We start from the raw sequence: 22,210 nt of genomic DNA on the forward strand, positions 1-22,210 counted from the left end.
GCTAGGTGGAATGGGTCTTATTTCGGATTACAAAGTTTGTTGTTTGAGTCATTTGTTTGTTTTGTTTTTCTGGTTACCTATGTGTTGGAGGTCACATGGTTTTAATATTAAGAGATTTTAGAATTCATTATGTTACATTTAAAAAAGGAAATGTAAAGTAAAAACTTTTTTTTTACAAACTTGGTATTGATTAATAGCTGAAAAGTATACAATTTAGCATACTGCTGAGATTTAATTGAATATTATAAAGATTTGGGCTCGCCTTTAATGTGAATAGGTTATAAGACATCCTATCTGTGTTACCCATGAGGATGACTTTAGCATTAACATTAACCTGCAATTCTATTTTAATATTAAACATATTAGATATTTTCCATTTCCTGCAGTTGTTTGTGGTATCTCAAGCTGTCAATAAAAAACTCTTTGATCAATTGAAATTAGATAACTCTACCGTTTAGACTGCTTTTCAGTTGTTATTATTAGCTTTTTCTCCAAAAAAAAAAAAACAACTAGTAAAGCTTGGGACTTTTATGACGTCTAATTTAGACGTTGGTACGCTGCCGACCGACTGTAAAACAATTATTGTTTTCTATTTTTTTTCTTCTGTTGGCGTCAAACTTTTGCGCAATAGCAGCAACCGTCGCGCTGGTTCGCCTTTTATAGGCGGCAGCTGTCTTGCCGAGTCGTTTAATGACCCTGAATTGGTTTTTTAGCTCGGGCTTTGAGAACGCAAACCGAATTAAATGTACATACATTATTAAAATGTTATTTCATTCCCTTGGACTGGGACTACCAAACACTAATCCCACCATGTAGATTTTTATATTTCTGCCTCTCAAAAATGATTATTGCCATGGCTAGTATGGGCTTGAACGATACTGTAAGATACATGCTGTCTGTTTTTATTCAAACAAGTAAATTCCAAATACTTTTTACAGCTATTCTTTTGTTTTTACTGCAGGTCACAAATTTCGTCAAGCCACACAAATAGTTTAGATATGATCACCGAACAATTCATGTCAGAACGCTGTACAATAATCAAAGTGTGGGATACTTTATAAATCCCATACGTCACGAATTTAACTTCTAATTTTTCTTGACGGCGCACCCAAAATGACGGTGCCACTAAAATCTGTTAGCGCAAGACCGGACCCAGTCAAGCAAACGACCAGAGCTCCGTTCACTTTTCAATTCTAATGGCAGTCAGAAAAATGTTGTTTGTAGTATTTACGGTGCGCATACTCTGTTTATTGTATCACATTAGCTAATAACTGGTCAAAAAGAATCTTCTTAATTATTGGATTGGCGAGTGTAACCTTAAGAATAATATATTTATGTAATATATAATATAAATCGATTTAGTGATTCTATCCTTCATCCATTTAACTCTTAATTTAAAGCTGAGAGTCCCTAGTATTAAAATTATTTATATAGACTGCCAGCAAGACAATTATTGCTAAGTCCCAATGAACTTTTTTGTTTCGTAAACAGAGTTTATACTCTATACAGATAATTATATTTTTAGAGAGATATGTGATATTCGCTAGCAGTTAAATGATTAAAGGAAACTATCTATCTTGAACTATACCGTAATCCATATTCATATAATTGATGCTTAACAAAATGTTTGTGGTATTTACTCTGCACTTGCAGAAATCGGATGGGCGTGGGTTTGTGGCTTACTCGTTCTCTCGATTTCGGGGTGTTTTACGTCTGGGTGCCGCCTTTGTTTGACTTTTGGCATTTGGGATAGGGAGTGGATTACCCCATTGTCAATGGTTGCATTGTAAGTAAAGTACAAAATGCGATGTGAACCATATATAATGTACAATTTTGCAATGCACCTTGTGCAGTTCCGTTATAAAAATGGAAACTATGTATAAATAATTATTAGCTTATTAAGTATAGCGTTCGAATTGTGGACAACGGAAAGTGAAGGCGAATTGCTTGAATTTTTTTCAGGTATAGCATGAGAAATACATACGGACAAAGCTATGCGACTCCCTGTGCAGTTTGCGTAAAAAAACGAAAAAATGTAATTATCAAATATGTTTTCCTAAACGTAAGTCTAGCAACTGCAAAAGCCACTGGGAATGTTAATTAAAAACTACATTTCAATATCGGACAATAGGAGTAAAAGCAATTGCCCATACTCGTTCCTTATATAACGTTCGTCGATTTATGCTAAGATCTACCATATTTGCAACATGCAGCAATCTTTTAATTATAGCCTTCAGGACTGAACCTGAAAGACTCTGGTAAGCAAACATAACCACGCACTATGTGTTACATCAGTATCACAATGAAGCTAAAAAAGAGTGACGATCAAATCTCCCAGATTTGTATGAACCTGTATGCAAAAGTAACTCAATTTTTAAAAGAGATTTGTCTTGCAGTCATGCCTTTTTAAACTGGCTTTTTATTTCCCTAGTAGATGCGCATACATATATTTATTGTTTATGAGACTAAGACGGACAACGACAATCGATCGCCATTTCTTTTCAATGCGGAATATTTTATATTTTGAATTTAGTGCGCATGTTATTGTTTTCTTTTCAAGTATGCTTGTATGTTTGCTCCAAATAAAATACGTAATCGTGCGTGGTATCGACGCACACAAGTGACTTGGGTTCGACAATGGGTTCAAAATCGGTGTCAATCAGACGAAACAGTCAATTGTCGATAGATACATAGTGAAAGTACAAACATATACATAACATACCTATTTCGATGAAACACATTAGTTTTGTAAGGCGGAATATTATTTTTAAAAAATCATCAAGATTTTAAAGCGTATAATCGACATTAGCACTGTCTTTGCCAAAAATATGGAGAAAAAAACGTTATTCCACTGCCGGTTTTCGAGATGTCTACTTTATGCACGTCGACTGCTGACTCAATTCTGTTCGCAGACTCATGCTGCGTGGATTTTACAAAGCACCATAATAATCAAGTTCAAGAAAACTACACCACAAATCGTAACAATTTGTTCGTCGAATCATAAATTAATTTCAATGAAATGCCTAATTTAAACGATAACCTGACACAACAATTTTAAATTTACCACGCAAGAGGTCCCTCTATATCTTGATTTTTTTTCGTAATATTTATATAAAATTAAATAATATATTTTCAGATACGCATAGACTTTGGATGTAGCTTCAACCACGGCCAAATTAACCTCATCCCTCAAAATCGGTTAAAGTTTGGCAAAGTTAGGGAACTGGTTGACTTAGATCCCTTAGATTAGATGAAAAATACAATTTTGAGATTCCAACTTCAAACAAATTTGTTCCTATTAAATCAACATTTTTCGCATTTCTGGCATAATTTATGACCAAAATGTTTTTATTTTTACTAATTTTGGAAAATTAAAATATTTATTTTCTTATACCATAAGCAACATGAGGTATTCCATCTTGTTCAATTTCGAAACATAGCTAGAAGTTAATAAAATCTAGACATAACAATTTATTTGTGTTTTTATACCCTGAACCCATTAAAATTGGGTATAAGGGTATATTGTATTAGTGCAAAATCCAAATGTATGTAACAGGCAGAAGAAAGCATCTCCGACCCCATAAAGTATATATATTCTTGATCAGCATCAATAGCCAAATCGATCTAGCCATGTCCGTCCGTTAAAAATCTGATAGGAAGATGGAATGTCGGTTACCCTGCTTGCTACTGGGTTCAGTATCTCCAATTTTCATAGGTATCAGTACTAAGCATACAATAAAAACCCTCTGTATTTTGCATGCTTAGTGGTAGCAGTCTGACAGCCAATTTACTGATTATTTAATGTATATAAAAATCATGGGAGCGGCTTACACAGACATAAAGTTATTGTATTTACACTTTGGTACCCCATTAAACTTTATTTTCAACGCAGTCTGACTTCCGTGCACCTGCAAAAACAATAAGCAAATATGCAAAGGCATTTGCATGGGTTTTGTCGTTTGACTTTTTCGATGACCAGTTTGACACCCGCACCATGCTTTCGGATATGTAAATTACCGTAACGGTTTCTGAAGACAATAATCACTCTTTTATGCTTTGTAAATTTACATTAGTATAACGATTGTGCGTAGCGATATTATTATTTCAGGTAAATGTTTTTCACAATTTACATATGCTTAATGTGCATTCATTTTTTTGAGTAATTCAAAAAGGCATTTAGTTTTAAAAAATGTATATACATATATTCTTATGTAACGCCATACATATAAATATAAATTTAAGGTACACACATTGATTCAACATCGTATGTATGTTACAACATTTGAAAACCAGCAGCATCCGGCGTTTCTACAAAGTGCCAATAATAAATGCTTCACAAAATAAGTACAGCAGCAAATCGCACGAATAGCTGGGACTGCCGCTGGTAACATGAACCATGTCTGCCGCAACGAAGAGGCCACAAACACCACAGACAGATATGAGCACCTTGACCTCTCAGCCGCTGGAGTCAATGGGGCGTTTTTCTTCGAAATTTAATTGAACTGTAAATGAGCGTCATGGCCGTGGAACGGCAGTTGCGGTAACTGCAGTCCGCTGGTGCTAAGATTGTTTTCAGTATGAAAATACAGAAATTGTTTTATACATTTTGTATGTAAATTTTGGTTGTCACAATTTGCGAACAGTTAGTGTATTATTCATATTTGCTTCATCTTTCAGTCTATACTATACTACCTTATTTTTCAGTAACAAACCTTTCAACATTGTAGCATGCTGTACATTTACCTCTGTTGCTAAGACAGTCTCGCAAATTTGCATGCATTTTGATGTGTAACCATTATCTACTCTGAACAGTATAGGTTTTTCGCAGGACTCAAGCAATCAAATACATACTAATATACAGGTGTGTATAATGATGAAATATAAGAATATATCAAATATATTTACAGTTGCTCAACGAATTTTGTATACGTTGAACCCATTAAAAATGGGTATAGGGGTATATTGTATTTGTGCAAAATCCAAATGTATGTAACAGGCTGAAGGAAGCATCAATAGCCGAGTCGATCTAGCCATGTCCGTCTCTCTGTCCGTCCGTCCGTATGTATGAACGCAACGATCTCAGAAGCTATAAGATTCAGAGACTTGAAATTTAAGATGTAGTTGCTCCTAGGGCCTGCCCAGATCGAGTTTGTTTCCGATAATCGATAACTTATTCCGTTTCCAAGCAATATATGCATTTGATGTTGGAAGAAGAGGGTTCAGGGTATCCGCTAGTCGGGAGCTCCCGACTAGAACCTCTTACTTGTTATATCTAAAATGGTTTCTCCCAAACACTGTTTTAAGGCTGCCGGCAATCTAATCACCTGATGTTGAAAATTAACATTATGGAGATACTCTAGGGCATACAAATGGCAGTCTATTTTTTTAAGGACGCAGTGCCACAGTAAAATTCACATTAGACTTGGGCAATATTATTGATGCATATCACTCGATCTTGCAGTCTGGGTAGATTCCGCATTAAACTCTCGCAAGACGGAGAGCAAAAAACTAATTCGATGCAGGCATTTCTGCTAACTCATTGCAAATGCGACACTCGAACTCAAATCGTCAAAAATTGCACCGTATAAAGTTGCAGGCAATATTGGCGCTGCTGTGGCAGCCCAGCTGGTTGGTTCGATTTACAAGTATGCGAAAGTGATCGATTTTAAAGCAGGCGTGGCTCGCCGCATTTAAAATGCGCTTTGCAAGCCTTGCGCCACACTGTGCCGTGGTTGTCTTTGTCGCTTTGGTTGTCGTTGGCAGAAATGTCGACGTCGCGTGGTCTAGTTGCTGCAACTAGCAGCAAGATTTGAAATAGCTTGTATCTCTGTATGTATGTTGGTGAGTGTTGTGTCTACATCTTATGCAATATTCTCAGTTTGACCTACTTTTCGTGCTAGTTGTGTTTTACTTTTTGCTGTGGTCGAAGTTGGCGTTGCTCGGCAACATTCACTGTGACCAAAAACAATTTAATCGTAGCACGTAGTGTATATTAAAGTACAAAATATATATGTATATATAATATATATATGGGTATCATATCTTAATAATATCTTGAATAGTAACATACATTTTGTTTTGGCGGGAGAAACAAAATGTTATTTTATAACAAATATAAAAGACACACAAGGAATGTACCAACTTTTTACTCATGAGAGAATATATAATTCTGGAAACTACAATAACTACAGTATTTTTAGTACGTTTAAATGCTGCGGCCAACAGTAGTAAGAACTGCAAGTTTGCTCAAATCAAATGCCAAAAGTTTCATATTGCAATTCACAGTCAAGACGCTAAGAGGAGCCGTGATTGTCTCCGTTACCATTGCCTCCTCATGTGATGTGTGCTAAATATTAAAGGCTCTTTACCAACGTTGGTTGATACATACAGGTGGCTGTCCTTTTCATCATGAGCAATCTAATGGATCGACATGGCAACGTCAAGGCTATAAGCAAGTTTGGCTGTACATACAGGTGCTTCTCCTAAACTTTTCCAATATTAATTTACTCCATGGTATTTTTAAATTTAAAAACAAGAACAAGAATTTTATTTTGAAAGGCTTAATAAAAAGCGTTTTAGCACGTTGATGTGCTTTCGATTATAGTCACATAATGTAAACCGTTGTTAAAGTAGCGTACAAATGGAAGAATTTTTAGGCCCACATTTGATAAAATAGACAAACAAAAAATGTATATGTGGCAAATCAATGCTAGCCAGGAGCCTTGTTATATAACTACCAAAAACTTGTACGGCTCTAGTGCAGCCAATGTTTTGAGAGGGACTCACAGCTGACCGTAGCAACTGTAGTAATAAGTCGAAAACCAGGCGAGTGTTGCATAGTTGTGTATTTCCTGTTTGTGGTGCATAAAATAGTGGGTTACAATATACTCTCACTTTTGCGGCTGGTACATACTATTGCATATCAGTGTCTTTTTCAGGTATCGAAACGAAAGGCAACTGTACTGTACTATTTTTGCTTCAAGGCATGTCTAGTAGCTTTTAGGCACAATCCCGAATATTCTTGTAACGATTCCACACGGCAGACAGATTATAGATATTTATTGGCACCTTATTAATATAAAGCAAAGAAGCTCAATTTACCATAGTTAGGTTTGCAATCTTTATTTATAACAAAACCTGCCGCGAGATGCAAATCAATAACGTAATTTATTGCCTTTCACATGATAACAAAATTTATTATTTGAATATATATTTAAACTGAATATTTATTGCGCTTATATTTAACCTGAGCTTTTCTTATATTCATAACACCATTATACGATTTGTAGATAATTGAATCTGCTACCGAAATACAAACATAATATTTGGTGGCCATGTAAACTATATATAATAGTTAGTCATCAGCTCCATTCAACAATTTTGAGCTTCTTAGGTTTATATTATGTGTGAAGGCATTTATTGTAGCCTTGCACCCAGGAAGTGTCTGTAACGTTGGTATATTAGAAAGGAAAATCCCAACTGTCGGTCACAAATTTCCTGCGCACATGCAAAGTAATCGTTGGTCAGCTCTCAAATGCTGGTAACAAAAGAAAAAGCAACAGCGTAAACTGTAGCAAAACTTTGGTTACTCGCCGAAATTGTGCCTTGAGGTCTCTGATACGCCTTCTCATTAAATTGTGCAATCGATTAAAAACTGAAAGCTGACCAATGGTTGTTTTTCATTTATAAAGCGTGCGTTTAATTGTGAACCGCATCTAGCTGGCGATTTCATAATTAATTTGTAATTCTTAGTCAAACTATTTTGCCCTATCAAATAAAAGTAATCAGCGACAAACTGAAATAGGACTTATAAAAAGCATTTATATATTGCTGTGCAGAATCCACTGCAGTTAATAATGTGAAGCTCCTTAATTTAAAAGTATTTTGGGATATAATAATTATTCGAAATAGAATTTCAATATTAGCTAAATGCTAGCTGTTTATAGCATTGGTGTATTTTATTTGTTGGGATAAGGCTGTGGCCTTGTTTTGAACGTTTTAAATTAAACTCGGAAATTAATGACCTTAATAACAAATTTAGTGCCCGGAAGCCGTAAGTTCGATGTATTAAAGCTACATAAATTCGTACAAATTGACAGAAAAGCGTATCAATAGATATAATGTACAATTCAAATTGCCCGAGTATTTGTTGGGCTGCCTTTTTATGTGCAATATAGTACTTCACTTTCAATAAAGTCGCGTAATGTGCTGCTCTTATTTTTGAACAAGTAGAGCAGCAAAAAGCGAAGCAATCGACAAACGGCGAACAAACTCACGAAAAAAAAGCCAATCAGGCTTATGGCCGAATTACTGTACATTGCATAACAACCCAGCCACGCTCTAACTCTAGCTAAGCAAATCCACGTACACACTTTGTTTAGTGGAGCAGAAAGTACAAACAGCAACAATGAGTTGGCAGTTGTGTTGCCAAGTGTGTACTGGCACTGGCTAAGACAAATGTCATCCTAGGCGATGGCGGCTTTATACTTTTGCGTGGCCGATTGCCATTGGCACGTGATTAGCTTACTTTTTGCGGCACTGCCAGCCAGCTGCATATATCACTCAGATAGTCGGTCAGTGCTGCGTTTGTCAGGCGAGACTGAAAGCTACGACGCTTTTGCTCGATAATTATACGCTTTGTGGTGCGTGCTGCATGATAAATAGATCTTATCTACCAGCCTTGACATGATTGTGCACATTAGAAAAATAAACACATAAACAAATTAGAACACTTTGGGAGGGCTGTGCTTACCTTTGAGATGCTCGTCCATCTTAATCGATTAAGTAATATAGATACATAATATAATGTTTTAAAAATATTGATTTATTTAAAAAGAATCTAAGATTATATTTTTGCCTTTAATATGGTGCAGTCAACTTATTATTTTTGTTGTCTCTTGCTTTTATTATATATTGAGATCAAGGCATTCAAATGGATGGGAGACGTGGCCTTTAGTATTTTACATGTACTTGCATAATTTTATTTACTTAAATCTCATGCTAATTAGATGTCTATAAGTATTTAGAAAGACGCACAATTTTTGATTAACATGATTTCAACGAATCATCTACGCCCAATTATAATAATGATGAAATGCATAACGCGGTAATCGTGGCTTTATATGGCTTAGAAACAATTAATGGGTACAATAGAAAAGTGAATGTAAATTTGTTTGGGAAAAGGTGTCTCTATCAACCCAACTATATTGTATTACTTGAAAAATATAAGGTGCCTCTCGTGCCGTTTCATGGCTGGTCAAAAGTGCAACTTAACTATAACTTGTTTTTGTTTGTAAAATGCTCACGTCGCAATTAAAGTGTAGCAATATAATGCTCAGTTGCAGTCCGCCGCTTGTGTGTATAAGACAGTGTAGGTGGCTCTATATAAATAAATATATATATATTTATATAAATAAATATATATATATATATATATATATATATATATTTATATAAAACAACTTTGTCGACTATATAGCTATGGCTTACATTCTAATCATAAGGTCTTAAACCAAAATCGAACAGAAATCGAAGGTTGTCTTTTATCGTGTCGAAACGGACTCCTTGCATAAATTTACTCTGTTGCAATTCGGTTAATTTATTAGCTGTGGTTTTAGCTGTCAGTACAAAAATATTGCAAAGCAAGATATATGCTCAAAATGCTAAGCAATAAGAGCAAAAACAACTTCCGCCCCAATTACTAAATTGCGCCCATTGCTTGGGCGAGCCACTCAAATTGGTCGCAGCATTGGCTTAAGGCTGTCTCAGTTATTTTGGCTTTGTTTAATATTTTGCATGACTTTGGTTGCAACGAATTGGTTTCAATTTAAATTCAGCTTCAATTGTTCGAATTTTTTAAAAATAAATGATACAGTGTGGTCTTGCGACTGGTTTTCTGCGCAAAAGGTTATATTAATGGATCAGCTATTATACTCTGTTCTCAAAAATAGTATATTAGTGCTCAGCTATATGGAGATGTTGAGATACTTTAAAAAAGTTTTTATTTTTATTTTTAAGCGAGTAAAAAATTTTATTTGTTTTCCAAAATTACCAAAAATAATTTACGTTACCCATAACTATATTTTAATTCCAAAACAACTTACAGAAAAAAAATGGTGAAGCTAATATGCTTCTTTGGAATCTGTCTTGTTTGTGAATATTCATAAAACCATGACCTAAAATAGAATTTGAAAATTCATTCTCTTAATAAATCCGAACGGTCAGACAGAAATTATTGTACCAGTTTTCTTTAATTTTGATTGAACAGCTGATACTTATTTCTAACCAAATCAATCGGATTAGGAAAGTAAGGCCATAGTCAACTTAGGAAAAAATCAATATTCAAATAGAACGAAAACAAGTTAATTTTATCCAGATATAACAACTATGAATGTATAATAAAATTATATATATATATATATGCAGTAAATTATAAATATCTTGCGTTGTATCCTTCGCAGGGTTGACGAATGCACAAAGCAAACGTACACCACGTGTCACTAATTCACGCAGTTTTAGCACCAATGTTAAGTCTACCAGCTCAAATGGGGTTAGCTTTGACTGTCCCGAAGAGTTTGGGTATTACCCTCATCCCACGGACTGCACACAGTATTACGTATGCGTATTCGGTGGTGCGTTACTCGAGAGCTGTACTGGAGGTCTTATGTACTCGCATGAACTGCAGACTTGTGATTGGCCCAGAAACGTGGGTTGCGAACTGGTGGATAGTGGCACGTCGGCCACCTCTACCGAAGTAGGTAACGCCTCACGTAATAAGCCACAGCAACATGTTCCCAGCCGCATTCGCTTTGGGGCCGCCTTCACCAGCCCTGCAGCTACACAAAAGACAATCACAGTCCCGCCACAGTATCATCGTTCACCTCCACAAATCATACCAGCGCAGGTTCAGCACATACCACCGCCCCCAGAATTGGCCGTATCACCAAATCCGGTGGTCACGTCACGCGGACAACCAAAATCGCTTCTGGACTCGCAGGAGGAAATAGCTAAGGTAAACCATGGCCAAAAGACAGCAACGTGATCTCAAATAGTAATTTTATATTTATATACCATACAGCTCTACGCTGAGGCACAAGAAACGCTGCCACCAGTTGAAGAGGAGGAAAGCGATCGTCAGCAACGTGTTTATCGTGGCCAGCCGAGTACTGTTAGCCAAGTACAGCGGGACCGCGATGGCATCCTACACCAGGCCAGCATAAATGCTATACCCAATCATGGAAAAATTGGGTCCTACACGTTCGGAACAGCTTACAGGTAAGTTATGTGCCATTTAACTTCCGCTTCATCTGTAGTGCTTCATCTGCCGTCGCTTAAAAACTAAATTTATTGTCTATTGATGGTAATTTACTTTTTGCTATATTTTAAAAAATGCATAACTGATTTTGAATTCTTTTCAACCCATTCTACCACTCTTTTTTCTTATACAATGCATACTGCACTATTTATATATTTTACTGCAAACGACACAACAACCGACTGAATATGATTTTTGGCTTAACTCTGTACGCAAACAGCGAAAGCTTGGACGACGACGTGATAATCGAACACGAACTGTCACATAATCGACTTGATGTATACAGAAGACGCAAACGACGCGATGTTAGTGGGTTAATGCTGACTACGCCAGAGGAAACATCTGTCCCTACTGAAATACCAAACGATTCAAATACCTCTAGCGAGGTAATGGAGTCCGATAGTGCCAACAGTACCCAACAGGGCAGTGGCGAAACGACGAATAATTCCAATAACTCGAATAACTCACAAGAGCAGTATGATGAGGCAGCGCCATTAGTCTCTCAACTGCAAAAGTACTCATCAAAAATCAGTCAATCTGAGATTGGTTTTCCTTATACGGACGCAGACTACAGTGAGCATGTCGAAGACAACAATGATACGGTTACAGGGGAATCAAAGCGACGTGCTCGTCAATTGCGGCCCTTTCCGCATGCAGCTGTTAAATGGCCGGCGCATGGCTACCGATCCGTTGACCCACCATTTCAGCAGCCGTACATTCAAAAAAATAGCTACAGTTTTGGTAGCTTTAATCCCTATCTCACTCCACCAAGCCAACAAGCTCACACCAATCAAAACTATAATAAACTAAACCCAGGTCCTGGATATAAGGCTTATCCCCAGCAGCCACAACAGCAGGAACCTGTTGCGCCATATGGAAAAAAACCAACTTTGGTCTACACAGGCTATAATTTGTCACTACCTCCGCCTCCGTTGGAAGATGACTTTCGACCCATTGCAGGTAACTACTATGGTGCAGCCAGCTCGACAAGCTCAAGGCCACCAGGTGGTTATCAAGAAGAAACGAGCCAAGCCGATTTACTACCCTACCTCATACAACAGCTTAAAGAGCTCAAAGAACGCAGAAAACAAATACAAACTGAAAATTTTGCGTACTTTCATTTAGACAATCAACCTATTGCCCCCACCACGCACAGCACCACCCCACGGCCGTCATTCGAGTACTTTTCCACGACTAAGTCAACGCCCCAAGTAACGCCAAACAGCCACAATGCGCAATACAGCACCATGGGTGGATTTTACAATAACAACCCGGATTATGTGCCAAGCACATCAAACTATTCTGGCAAACTGATATCTCAATACAGCATTACTCAAAGTCCAGAGCCACAGAGCACGACAGAGAGCAATTACTTCCAATATAATATTATTGCGAATCAAAAGATGAAGGGCGTATACAATACTGCCAAGTTGAATCAAATAGACCATGCCGCAGTAAAGGTGCGCCCACCGGTTACGCCACTACAGGTGACACCCAACTTTAATATTGTTTCGGCGCCTAATTTAGCTTACAACAAACCTAATGACCTGCAGCTAATACCTTTCCGAGATTTGTCACATTTGCCAGTCGGAATCAGCTATGCTTCAAATACTACCATACCAGAATCGTATCAGACTTTTACCAAATCTATCAGCTCCACTGTGCCTCCCAAGCTGGACTCACACAAACCTCCGACAACTGCCAAGCCTCAGATGACAAATTTTCAATTTAATATTAACGAATTTATGGCAAACTTAAAAGCTAGTGATCTGGCTAGCTTTAATCCGGCTGTAAACCCATTAATTAAGTATTTTAAGCAGGTAAGCAATGATGGAAGTGGCAATATTCGCAATGCCTTGATTCTTCGCAGACCCGTCAGCAGCTCGACGCCAACTAGCACAATAACAACCCGAGCTCCTTTCAAATCCAATTCAACACCTACAAAAGCGTCGATAAGCTCAACTACTCAAGCGTCGACTACGCCTAGTCTTAAAGGTTATAAAGTTTTCGTAAAGAATACGCAAAATCAGATTAACAAACATATACCTGAACCAAATCAATCAACGACGACCAGCACACCACGATCACGGAACAGTGGCAGCAGAACTACCACCACTCAGAGAACTGTCGAATACTACGACGAGGATTACGATGATGGAGTTGATGAAGACATGCTGCCACCGTCACGCATGCCCCCCTACATGCCCATGTCAGAGACAATGGCACCACCTCGTCCACAGGTCACAACTAATGTACCACCCACGACAAGGGCAAGCAAAATTCGCCCCAGCGTACAAACAGGATTTATGGAAGCCACAACAACGCGCCGGCCATTTCCAAATTTTTTACAATTCAATCAGCCCAACGCAGGCATTGGAGTTCCTGCGTTCATCAGCTTTCCAAGTGACATATTTCAAGAATTGAAGCAGCGACTACCACAATTGCAAGGATCAACAGACGTCAACACTCAATCTACACTACGCGTTCGCATTACCAATACAACAAGCACTACAACGCCTACAACGCTTACGACCCCAACAAGAATCCGATACACCGTGCGACCACAGCGCGTGCGCGGACAACAGAAGTGGCAGGTCCAAGCTGTGAATAACCCTGACGGATTACAACGAAAGCAAAATGAAACCGGCCGAGGGGCTGCCTACGCCAAGCCAGGTTCAAGCAATGATGGTTTGGGCGGCCAGCACTTGAACTCGATACATATCAGCTCAAATACGGAAAGACAAAGGTAGTTATAAAAGTCGCGGAAAAAATGCTGTTCAGTTATTTGGTGCCGCTACACAAAAACACATAAGTACGGCAGTTACATGTACATAATTTTAAATATAAATGCCACTGCCCTTTAAGGCGCTACTGTTTATACGTTTACGTTCAGACCTTACCCATAACCAAGAAATCTAAACAGATGGAACTTACCAAACATGTACAGTTGACTAAACAAATTTTGTAGGGACTGGGCCAATCTAACCTAAATTTCAACCGCTACTTAACTCATCCTTTATGACTAATACTTTAAACTACTAAACGATTCCACAAAATATACAAACCACACAGATTTAATTATTTTTTGATTTCGTTTTGCATTTTTCTTCCCCTTGTAATATATGTAAATTACCATTGTCTTTACACACATACATATGTATTATATAATGACATCAATAATTTAAATTATTTAAATTATACTTGTTAATGTAAATAACTTGCGCCGCATACTCTTCCCACATAATTGTGTGTAAAGAGTTGAGTCATCTTCTCCGTCATCGCTGACGGCGCAAACTTCCGATAACATATTTCTACAACCAAGCTCACAAGCTTCGCCGTCACAGTTTGCATCCAATCGTAACTACTACAACACATCCATATTCAATCATGGGGGTGGCTACCAAACACCACAGCAGGCGCAACAACAACAACAACCGTCACCATTTCAACAACCGCAACAACAACAGCAACAGGCACCTGCCTTACCAAACCCCTATGATTCATCATACTATTCTGTTTACGACGACGATATTGATTTATATAGGGACATTGAGTATCAACAGCAGCAAGAACAGCATCAGCAAAAGTCCCAGCCATACCAGTCCACAGTGCGTCAACAACAGCAATCAACTTATAGACCGTTAGAAATATTGACTACGCCGACACCACCCCAAAGACCAAGCTACAGTAGCCAGCCCACTTTAAGCTATAATACGGACTATGATGAGGATCTCAATGCACAGGTAACCGTTATTAATAATAAGAAGATGTTCGTTAATCTTGACAATTAATTTTATTATCATATTTAATAACTCATCGTTCATTCAACAGATCGAACAGGATAATGTGTACGATCAACCTACGCGAACTCCGCAACGGTAAGTATTCTCTCGTTTGTAAACGCAATTCAAACTGAAATTCTGTAGCATCTTGTTAAATACATTACATTTCATGCATCACAAGTTAACTAGCTCGCTGACAAATCTTACTTAAAAACATTTCAAAATGTTATGTAGCAAATCTATACAATGTTCTTGAGAAATTAAGCTTAATAGCTTTGAAAACAACATAAGTCCAGTTAGCTAGCGTATCCATGAAAAGTACAAAAGTCATACAACTCAAAAACAAGTAAAACCACCACAACACCAAATGCATCAAAATTTACACACATTTTCATCTCTAAACTGCAACTGCTACACGTAAAGAACTATCCACGACAACCAACCTACAATAAATCTCTCTACCAGGGCCGAAGCGATGACCATACAAGCCCTGGACACGAGGACAACTGCCTCGACGACTGAAAGATCAGCTGCAAGGCCTGATGGGCGCAACTACTACGACACATTTACCACACCTATTACAAACTATGAAGAGACCGATTACAGCTATTCCAGCTCAGCAGAGTATGCCCAAAATTTACCCGCGGACTACTATCAAAGCGAGCAAACTCTAGTGAAGACTAGGCCGAGCACTCAAGCTCCGAAATCAAAAAATACGGACGATTATTATCTGATTGCCAATGATGTCGCACATTCTACTTCAGCTTTTAAAGTAGATCCGACTAAGAAGTACACGACAATGACACCCACACGTCCTCCGATCTCAAAGTCATCTTCAGTACCAATCAGGAATACAAACAAGATTGCCACAACTACAACACAAACAGTCACAAAGCCACCTGAAACCACTACAACAACAAAAACAACTACATTGAACCCTTCCAGGTACATTCTACTCCACAATTAGTCAAATGTTATACTTCACTTATAAATACCTGACTTTCTAGACATTCTTTATAATAGCCCACCAATGCCTTATTGGCTTTTAGATGATAAATATTTATAAGCATCTCATTTCATCAAATCATATGATTTTCGATTACATCGATGGCACTTAGTTCCAAAATGCAATTCGAGTTGGCTTTACTGCTACTTATGTATTTAAAAGCGCGTATAATTTCGTCAGTTATACTTTGCTGTTCATTTTATGCTACAATTTGGCTACATTTTACGATTTACCCTAGTTTTCTTTGTGTTCTCTGAAAGTGTAGTGCAAAATTTTCAATAAGATACGAATGCTCAAATTCATTGCATGATCTTCATTCACAATATCATGTATGGTTGCGTATAATGTAGCAATTAGGTATTTCGCGTATGGCTTCGTGAAGTTCGCATGGCATGCGCTTTATAATATGATCTAGAGAAGTAAATGAGCGGATACTATTCCAATTAAGAAATCCAAAAGATTCAGATATATCGTTATATTGTAAAAACATACACATACATACAAATCAAACTGGATATGATACTAACACTAATGTGATTGTTTATTATAAATACACATTTCTTCAACAGCTCAAAAGCGCATGCAAATAAAAACTTTAAGCAAAATGTTATAATCAAATTAAAGACAACCACATCACCACGTACCACACAAGCACCCAGTACAAAATCCCCAACGACCAGCACAATAAAGAAACCGTCACTCCCCACATATGACTCCAATCCCTTTCTCAAATCCAAACTTCAATTTCTGGCCAAGTCCCTGATCAGTGCTGTGGCTGGCAGTCAAAGCCAAAATATCAATGACACAAGAACTCCGACCCAAGTCCAATCTACAGTCACACCTCCATTCAGCGAATCGTGGGCGTTGGCAAATGACAGTGCAAATAGTAGTAGTACTCAAAAGTATGTTGAGACAATTTACGATGAAACCCAGAATGTGCAGAATGTCCAGGGGGAAGAGATATCTAGTGGTCGTAATTTTGACACAATCACATCGCCCAAGTTTCTGGATTTCATCAATGCCGCAGCTTATGGAGCCAGCAACTTAGTGCGCGCGCCCACAGAAAAGTCATTTAAGACTCTTTACACAAGGGAAAATATATACAACGGCCTTGAAAAAGACAAAGCAATATCCACCGAGCAAAATCAAAGCAAACGTATACAAAGCTATGTGCTCTCCGATGTTAAGCCCCAAAGCTTTAGGCCAACTATAAACAATTCGTCAAGGGCTGCGTCATCGGACCTGTTAGATAGCTCAAGTACAGCAAGACCCAACAAAGCATACGAGTATAGTCTGGAAAGCGGTTCTCATGGATTTACCTTAAAAGCTAAGGAATCGCTAAATGAGGAGAACGTGTCTGAGCCACTGTTTGAACGCCCTGAAAGTGGGCAACGCCTTAAGCCCAGCACAACAACAACAACAACACGTTTGCCACATACATTAGTCAATCATGTTAGCACGGAGAATGAAGATATTATACCTACAACGTATGCCCCGTTACGTATTTGGCGCAACGGCCGTCCAACTATTAAGCAAACACATAGGAAACCGACCAAAATGCCATTATTAAGCGTCACTGATCTGTCCAGCACTACTGCGAAAGCAACTACCACAACAATAAAAGCACCTAATACTTTTAGTTCTAGTACCGAACGAGCGAGCTCTGGACAAAGTTTTACATCCCGTGCAAATATATTCAAGGATAACCTTAACCGTGCTACGAGCAACCCAGGAATGAGATTTGTTTCGCCCTATAAGAGCCTTGAAAGTTTGCTTCAAGACGAAAGGATGCCACACAACAGCCTCAGAACAACAACAAGAACACGCTATGCAAATGCTCCTGCCTCAATACCGTTTCTCCAAACAACGCCAAAGTCTACACACAATAGCTTTCCTACAAACATTATTCAAAACAATGCCACTCAAATTGTCCTTGAAACTATGACAAACGGCAATATGCGCAACTTTAGCATAAGTGATGTAATTCTAAGTACTTTCAGTCCTCAAAGACCAAGCTTGCCGCGTGCAACTACAACAACCACTGCCAAAACCACAACCACAAATAAAATACCCACAGAGGCTGCGCTTACTACTACAATTTTAGAACCAACAGTAGCTACAGTAGTGACTTCGCCCTCAATACAGGTGTCTGAAATCGCAGTGCGTGCACGTGGCCGGTCGCGGTACACGGCAGCTACCATCAGCTATAATTTAGATAGTGTTGACGAGCCGACCACTTATGCCCCTAAATTTAAGATACCCAATAGCTATGAACTGAGGAGCTCCACATCTAAACCACTTTTAAGACGCAAAGCGCATCGTGGTCGAGCTGCTACCAGCCTCCGGCAAACGATATCCGAACCGACAGCTAGGTCCGGAGAAAAATATGAAACTTATAAAGCAGCTCAAAAGGCCAAAGAGACGGTTTATAGGTATCAAATAGCCCCATCCTCTGCAAAGCCAATAACTGCTGAGGATACAAGTTCACTGAAACGCAACCCAAATGAAAACGAAGCCTTAATCTCAGATACCCCGCGTGCAGAAGCCCTTATTGCACAGCAACCACTCGAAAATAAACATAACAATAGCATAGAACAGAGCATTAGCACAGAGACATCTGCTAGTTCTATCCAAGATGTTCATATTATAACCGACCGGCCACCTGTTAAGTATCTATATTCGAACAAATATCGGCAGAAAACAGCGGAGCGCACACTGGCGGATAGTCTGCAGAATGCCGGGTACATAACGACGGCGAACGGACGAACCAAGTTTCGTGCTACCAATGTGCTGGAGCAGCTGCAACATTTTCTTTCCGCCAGTGACAGTGATGAGAGCGGGTCATCGCAATTCGTTGATGAAGTTTATGGTTCAGAAATAAAAGCTTCTGTTAATGAGATAACACCGGGCTTTTCAACAAACCGTAGTGCAATGACTACAATGAGATCCACTACTGCCATGTCTGCATCACTGCCAACCACACGCGTCCCACTTTTTGCATTTAAGTCGACAGGAAACCCATCCAAATCATATACCCCAACCCCTACTATTAGCATAATAGAAACAGATGCAACAAAGGCTAACATTAGCATCCCAGATATTAGTACTGAACCTGTCCCTTCAACTACGACTGCCACTCCCTCTGTAACTATATCTTCTCCACCAACAACACGAGTTTCGAGGGTAAATAACGCCTTGAAGTCGTCAATTGCCGCTGCTGCCGCCCAATCATCTAGCCCGGTCTCAACCTCATCCACATATCAAATGCCAGGGGGTAGAGCTAACAAATTTCAATATGGCCTTGCCTCCAACAGTAACAACAACCAACACCAATACAACAACAACAATGCCGCTGTCGCTGCTGTCTCGGTGAAGTGCTCCGATAGCACACTGAGCCCTAAGTGCAACGAAATCCCCTCAAGGTATAAATAGCTAATTAACGCTCTGTAGTAGCTGTCACCTCTGCATTATCACTCTCCTGTCTTTTTATACAAATTCACCGTAATTTTGTTTTGAACACAGATATAGTCTCCTAAAATAAACCCAACAACTGTACTTTTATGTAGTATTCTTTTCTCATTACCCACATTCACCCACTTGTAGACTTCTGGTTGTTTGTTGGCTTTCTAGTATGCCTTTAATTTTTATTAAATTAAACAACCAACTGGCAAAATGTCTTAAAATTTTTTCTGACCAAAATAATGCCAAGATCCATTAAAACTATATAGTTTTCGCCTTGTATGTTTTCGTAGATTTTTAATGCAAAGATACATAAATACTAAATATTAGCTGCTCTGTAAAATGTTGCAACAATGTACAAAACGGTGAGCATTAGTACGTAAACAAATCGTAACCGTTAGGTGGTGGCCAGTTTAACTCTTCATATATTTTTGTCTATTGTCTATTATTATTGTGATCTTTTCATTTTGATTTTATTATGATATTGGCACACTTTTTATTTTTATTTTTACGTAAACGATTATAATTAATACATACCGATGAAAATATGTATGTATGTACAATTCACAATTATGTGTAAACTGAAAAGTTAAAATTTCAATTTGCAAATTATGATTTCACATATATATCATTTTGTCTTTAATGTGAAGCATGTAAGTATATGGCTCGTAAATAAATAGCTAAATAAAAAAATTTAAAAGACCCCTAAAAGAGATTAATTACAGCTATAAAGTTATTATTTTGATGTCGATCTGCATTTGCACATTTTACTGAGCTTTAATATAGTATTTCTGTTTCTAATCAGTGTTGACGAGGGCGTGGAAGTTTTAAGCGGCTTTAGTAAATCTGCCCTTAAACTTCAATAAAAAAGTTAAGCATTTGTTCGAGCTAAGCCAAGCAGTTTCGCTCCCAAACATACTACAGAAATTATGAATCCTGTTTTCAAGAAGTCATACAAATGAAATTTTTCATATTTTACAGCGATCTACAAAGTAAATCAACATCAACTTTATTTATAATGTCTATTATTCTCAGCTTAGTTTTACAGCCCAATCCCGCTACACATACACATAAGTATACTATACATTTCCGGTTCTCACTATATATAATTGAATTGGCTGCTGATATGAAATGCTATTTAATTCACGTGTACATATATATATATATATACATATATATAAATACTTACCTACTTTTCAAATACATGGGTTACGTGAGGTTTCTATTAAATAACACTAACTAAGCACATAAATAATCTTAATGTATCTTTAACTTTTTTGTGTAACAATAGCCCATAAAATAATCGGTTGGCAACCCGCACATATCAAACTATTTACTGTTTAAATACTTTTTTAATCAATTTGTAAATATTTTTTAATGCAATAAAATTTAGAAACAACAATAGAAACCGTGGCAGTTCAATATTCACGAATCAGGATCGTGATACTGCTGCCACTCCTAACAGAGGGACTCATCCACCGTAAGTACCTTTAATGCTTAAATAAAATAAACACTTTACAAATGGTGAACACCCACAGACGGACGCGTCCAACGCTTAAGCCGGCTGGCACAATAGTCTCAAAGGCTCAAGAGTTTGTGGACATATACAGATATCCGCCTTCCCGACCGGATCCACTTTACCCACAGCCTACGCCGGATAAGACGGCTGCCAAGTGCCGTAAAGATGTTTGTTTACTGCCTGATTGCTATTGCGGTGGCAAGGACATACCCGGTGAGTACTAATTAACTGATTAGCTAGAGCGTTGACTACTAATATATTAGACAAGCCGAAGCTAGCTTGGTACTTTTTACCTATTTGGCTATAAAAAATGTCTTACAAATAAATTCACTGCCTAACAAAACATAGGAGGTTTGAATGTATCGGATACCCCACAAATTGTTTTAATTACGTTTGATGATGCCATAAGCACAATTAATATTGATCTGTATGATGAGTTATTTAATAACAAGTCACGCAAGAACCCGAACGGATGTCCTTTGCGTGCCACTTTCTACTTATCCCATGAATGGACGGATTATGGCATGGTCCAGGATTTGTACTCTGATGGACATGAAATGGCCTCGCATACGGTTTCGTAAGTTGCGATTATCTTTCGCTTCTGTCAGGTCATTTTAACCTAAGAGACATTAACTACATGCGGCAATCATAGTCTTTTATCTTCTCGCCTCTATGTATCTGCTTGGTTTATATTCATATCATGAACTTTATATTTTCTTCTCTACATTCCATCACCCACCACTTCATCAATATTGTCGTCATGGTTGCTAGGCGAACTACCGGTTGAAAGCATACCTCAAATCGTACTGTTGACCTTCGATGATTCCGTAAATGATTTGAATAAACAATTGTATACTGATCTTTTTGAGAAGGGACGTGTGAACCCTAATGGCTGCCCCATAACAGCGACATTCTATGTCTCTCACGAATGGACTGATTACAGTCAAGTGCAGAATCTTTACGCCGATGGACATGAAATGGCATCGCACACAGTGTCGTAAGTAGCAGACTCTCAGAACCTGAGACAAAAACACACGGCGACATAACACAAACACGAAGAACACTAACAAAACGTAGTAAACTTGAAAGGCAACCTATGAAACACTTCTAAAGGGTCCCAATTCCATACT

At 38.1% G+C, this 22,210-nt stretch overlaps 1 protein-coding gene across 17 annotated transcripts in view; it reads left to right on the forward strand.

Annotated features, from left to right (window-relative positions):
- The window catches only part of Cda5 (Chitin deacetylase-like 5), a 37,520-nt gene that overhangs the window by 12,953 nt on the left and 2,357 nt on the right, over positions 1-22,210 (forward strand). For 7 of the 17 annotated variants that reach the window (XM_070209251.1, XM_070209245.1, XM_070209249.1 and 4 more), the window contains 10 exons: positions 10,461-11,011; positions 11,078-11,274; positions 11,535-14,060; positions 14,859-15,057; positions 15,146-15,192; positions 15,562-16,041; positions 16,672-19,524; positions 20,955-21,041; positions 21,100-21,293; positions 21,429-21,657. In XM_070209251.1, the coding sequence (XP_070065352.1) occupies positions 10,461-11,011; positions 11,078-11,274; positions 11,535-14,060; positions 14,859-15,057; positions 15,146-15,192; positions 15,562-16,041; positions 16,672-19,524; positions 20,955-21,041; positions 21,100-21,293; positions 21,429-21,657 (7,363 nt within the window). Of the gene's footprint in view, positions 1-9,315; positions 9,371-10,460; positions 11,012-11,077; positions 11,275-11,534; positions 14,061-14,570; positions 15,058-15,145; positions 15,193-15,561; positions 16,042-16,671; positions 19,525-20,954; positions 21,042-21,099; positions 21,294-21,428; positions 21,658-21,851; positions 22,078-22,210 lie in introns of those variants that run through there. The other 10 variants (XM_070209253.1, XM_070209252.1, XM_070209254.1 and 7 more) reach the window with 10 other exon arrangements.

This window comes from Drosophila virilis, chromosome 4 (assembly GCF_030788295.1).
Source record: "Drosophila virilis strain 15010-1051.87 chromosome 4, Dvir_AGI_RSII-ME, whole genome shotgun sequence".
In the NCBI taxonomy this organism is placed as follows: domain Eukaryota; kingdom Metazoa; phylum Arthropoda; class Insecta; order Diptera; family Drosophilidae; genus Drosophila; species Drosophila virilis.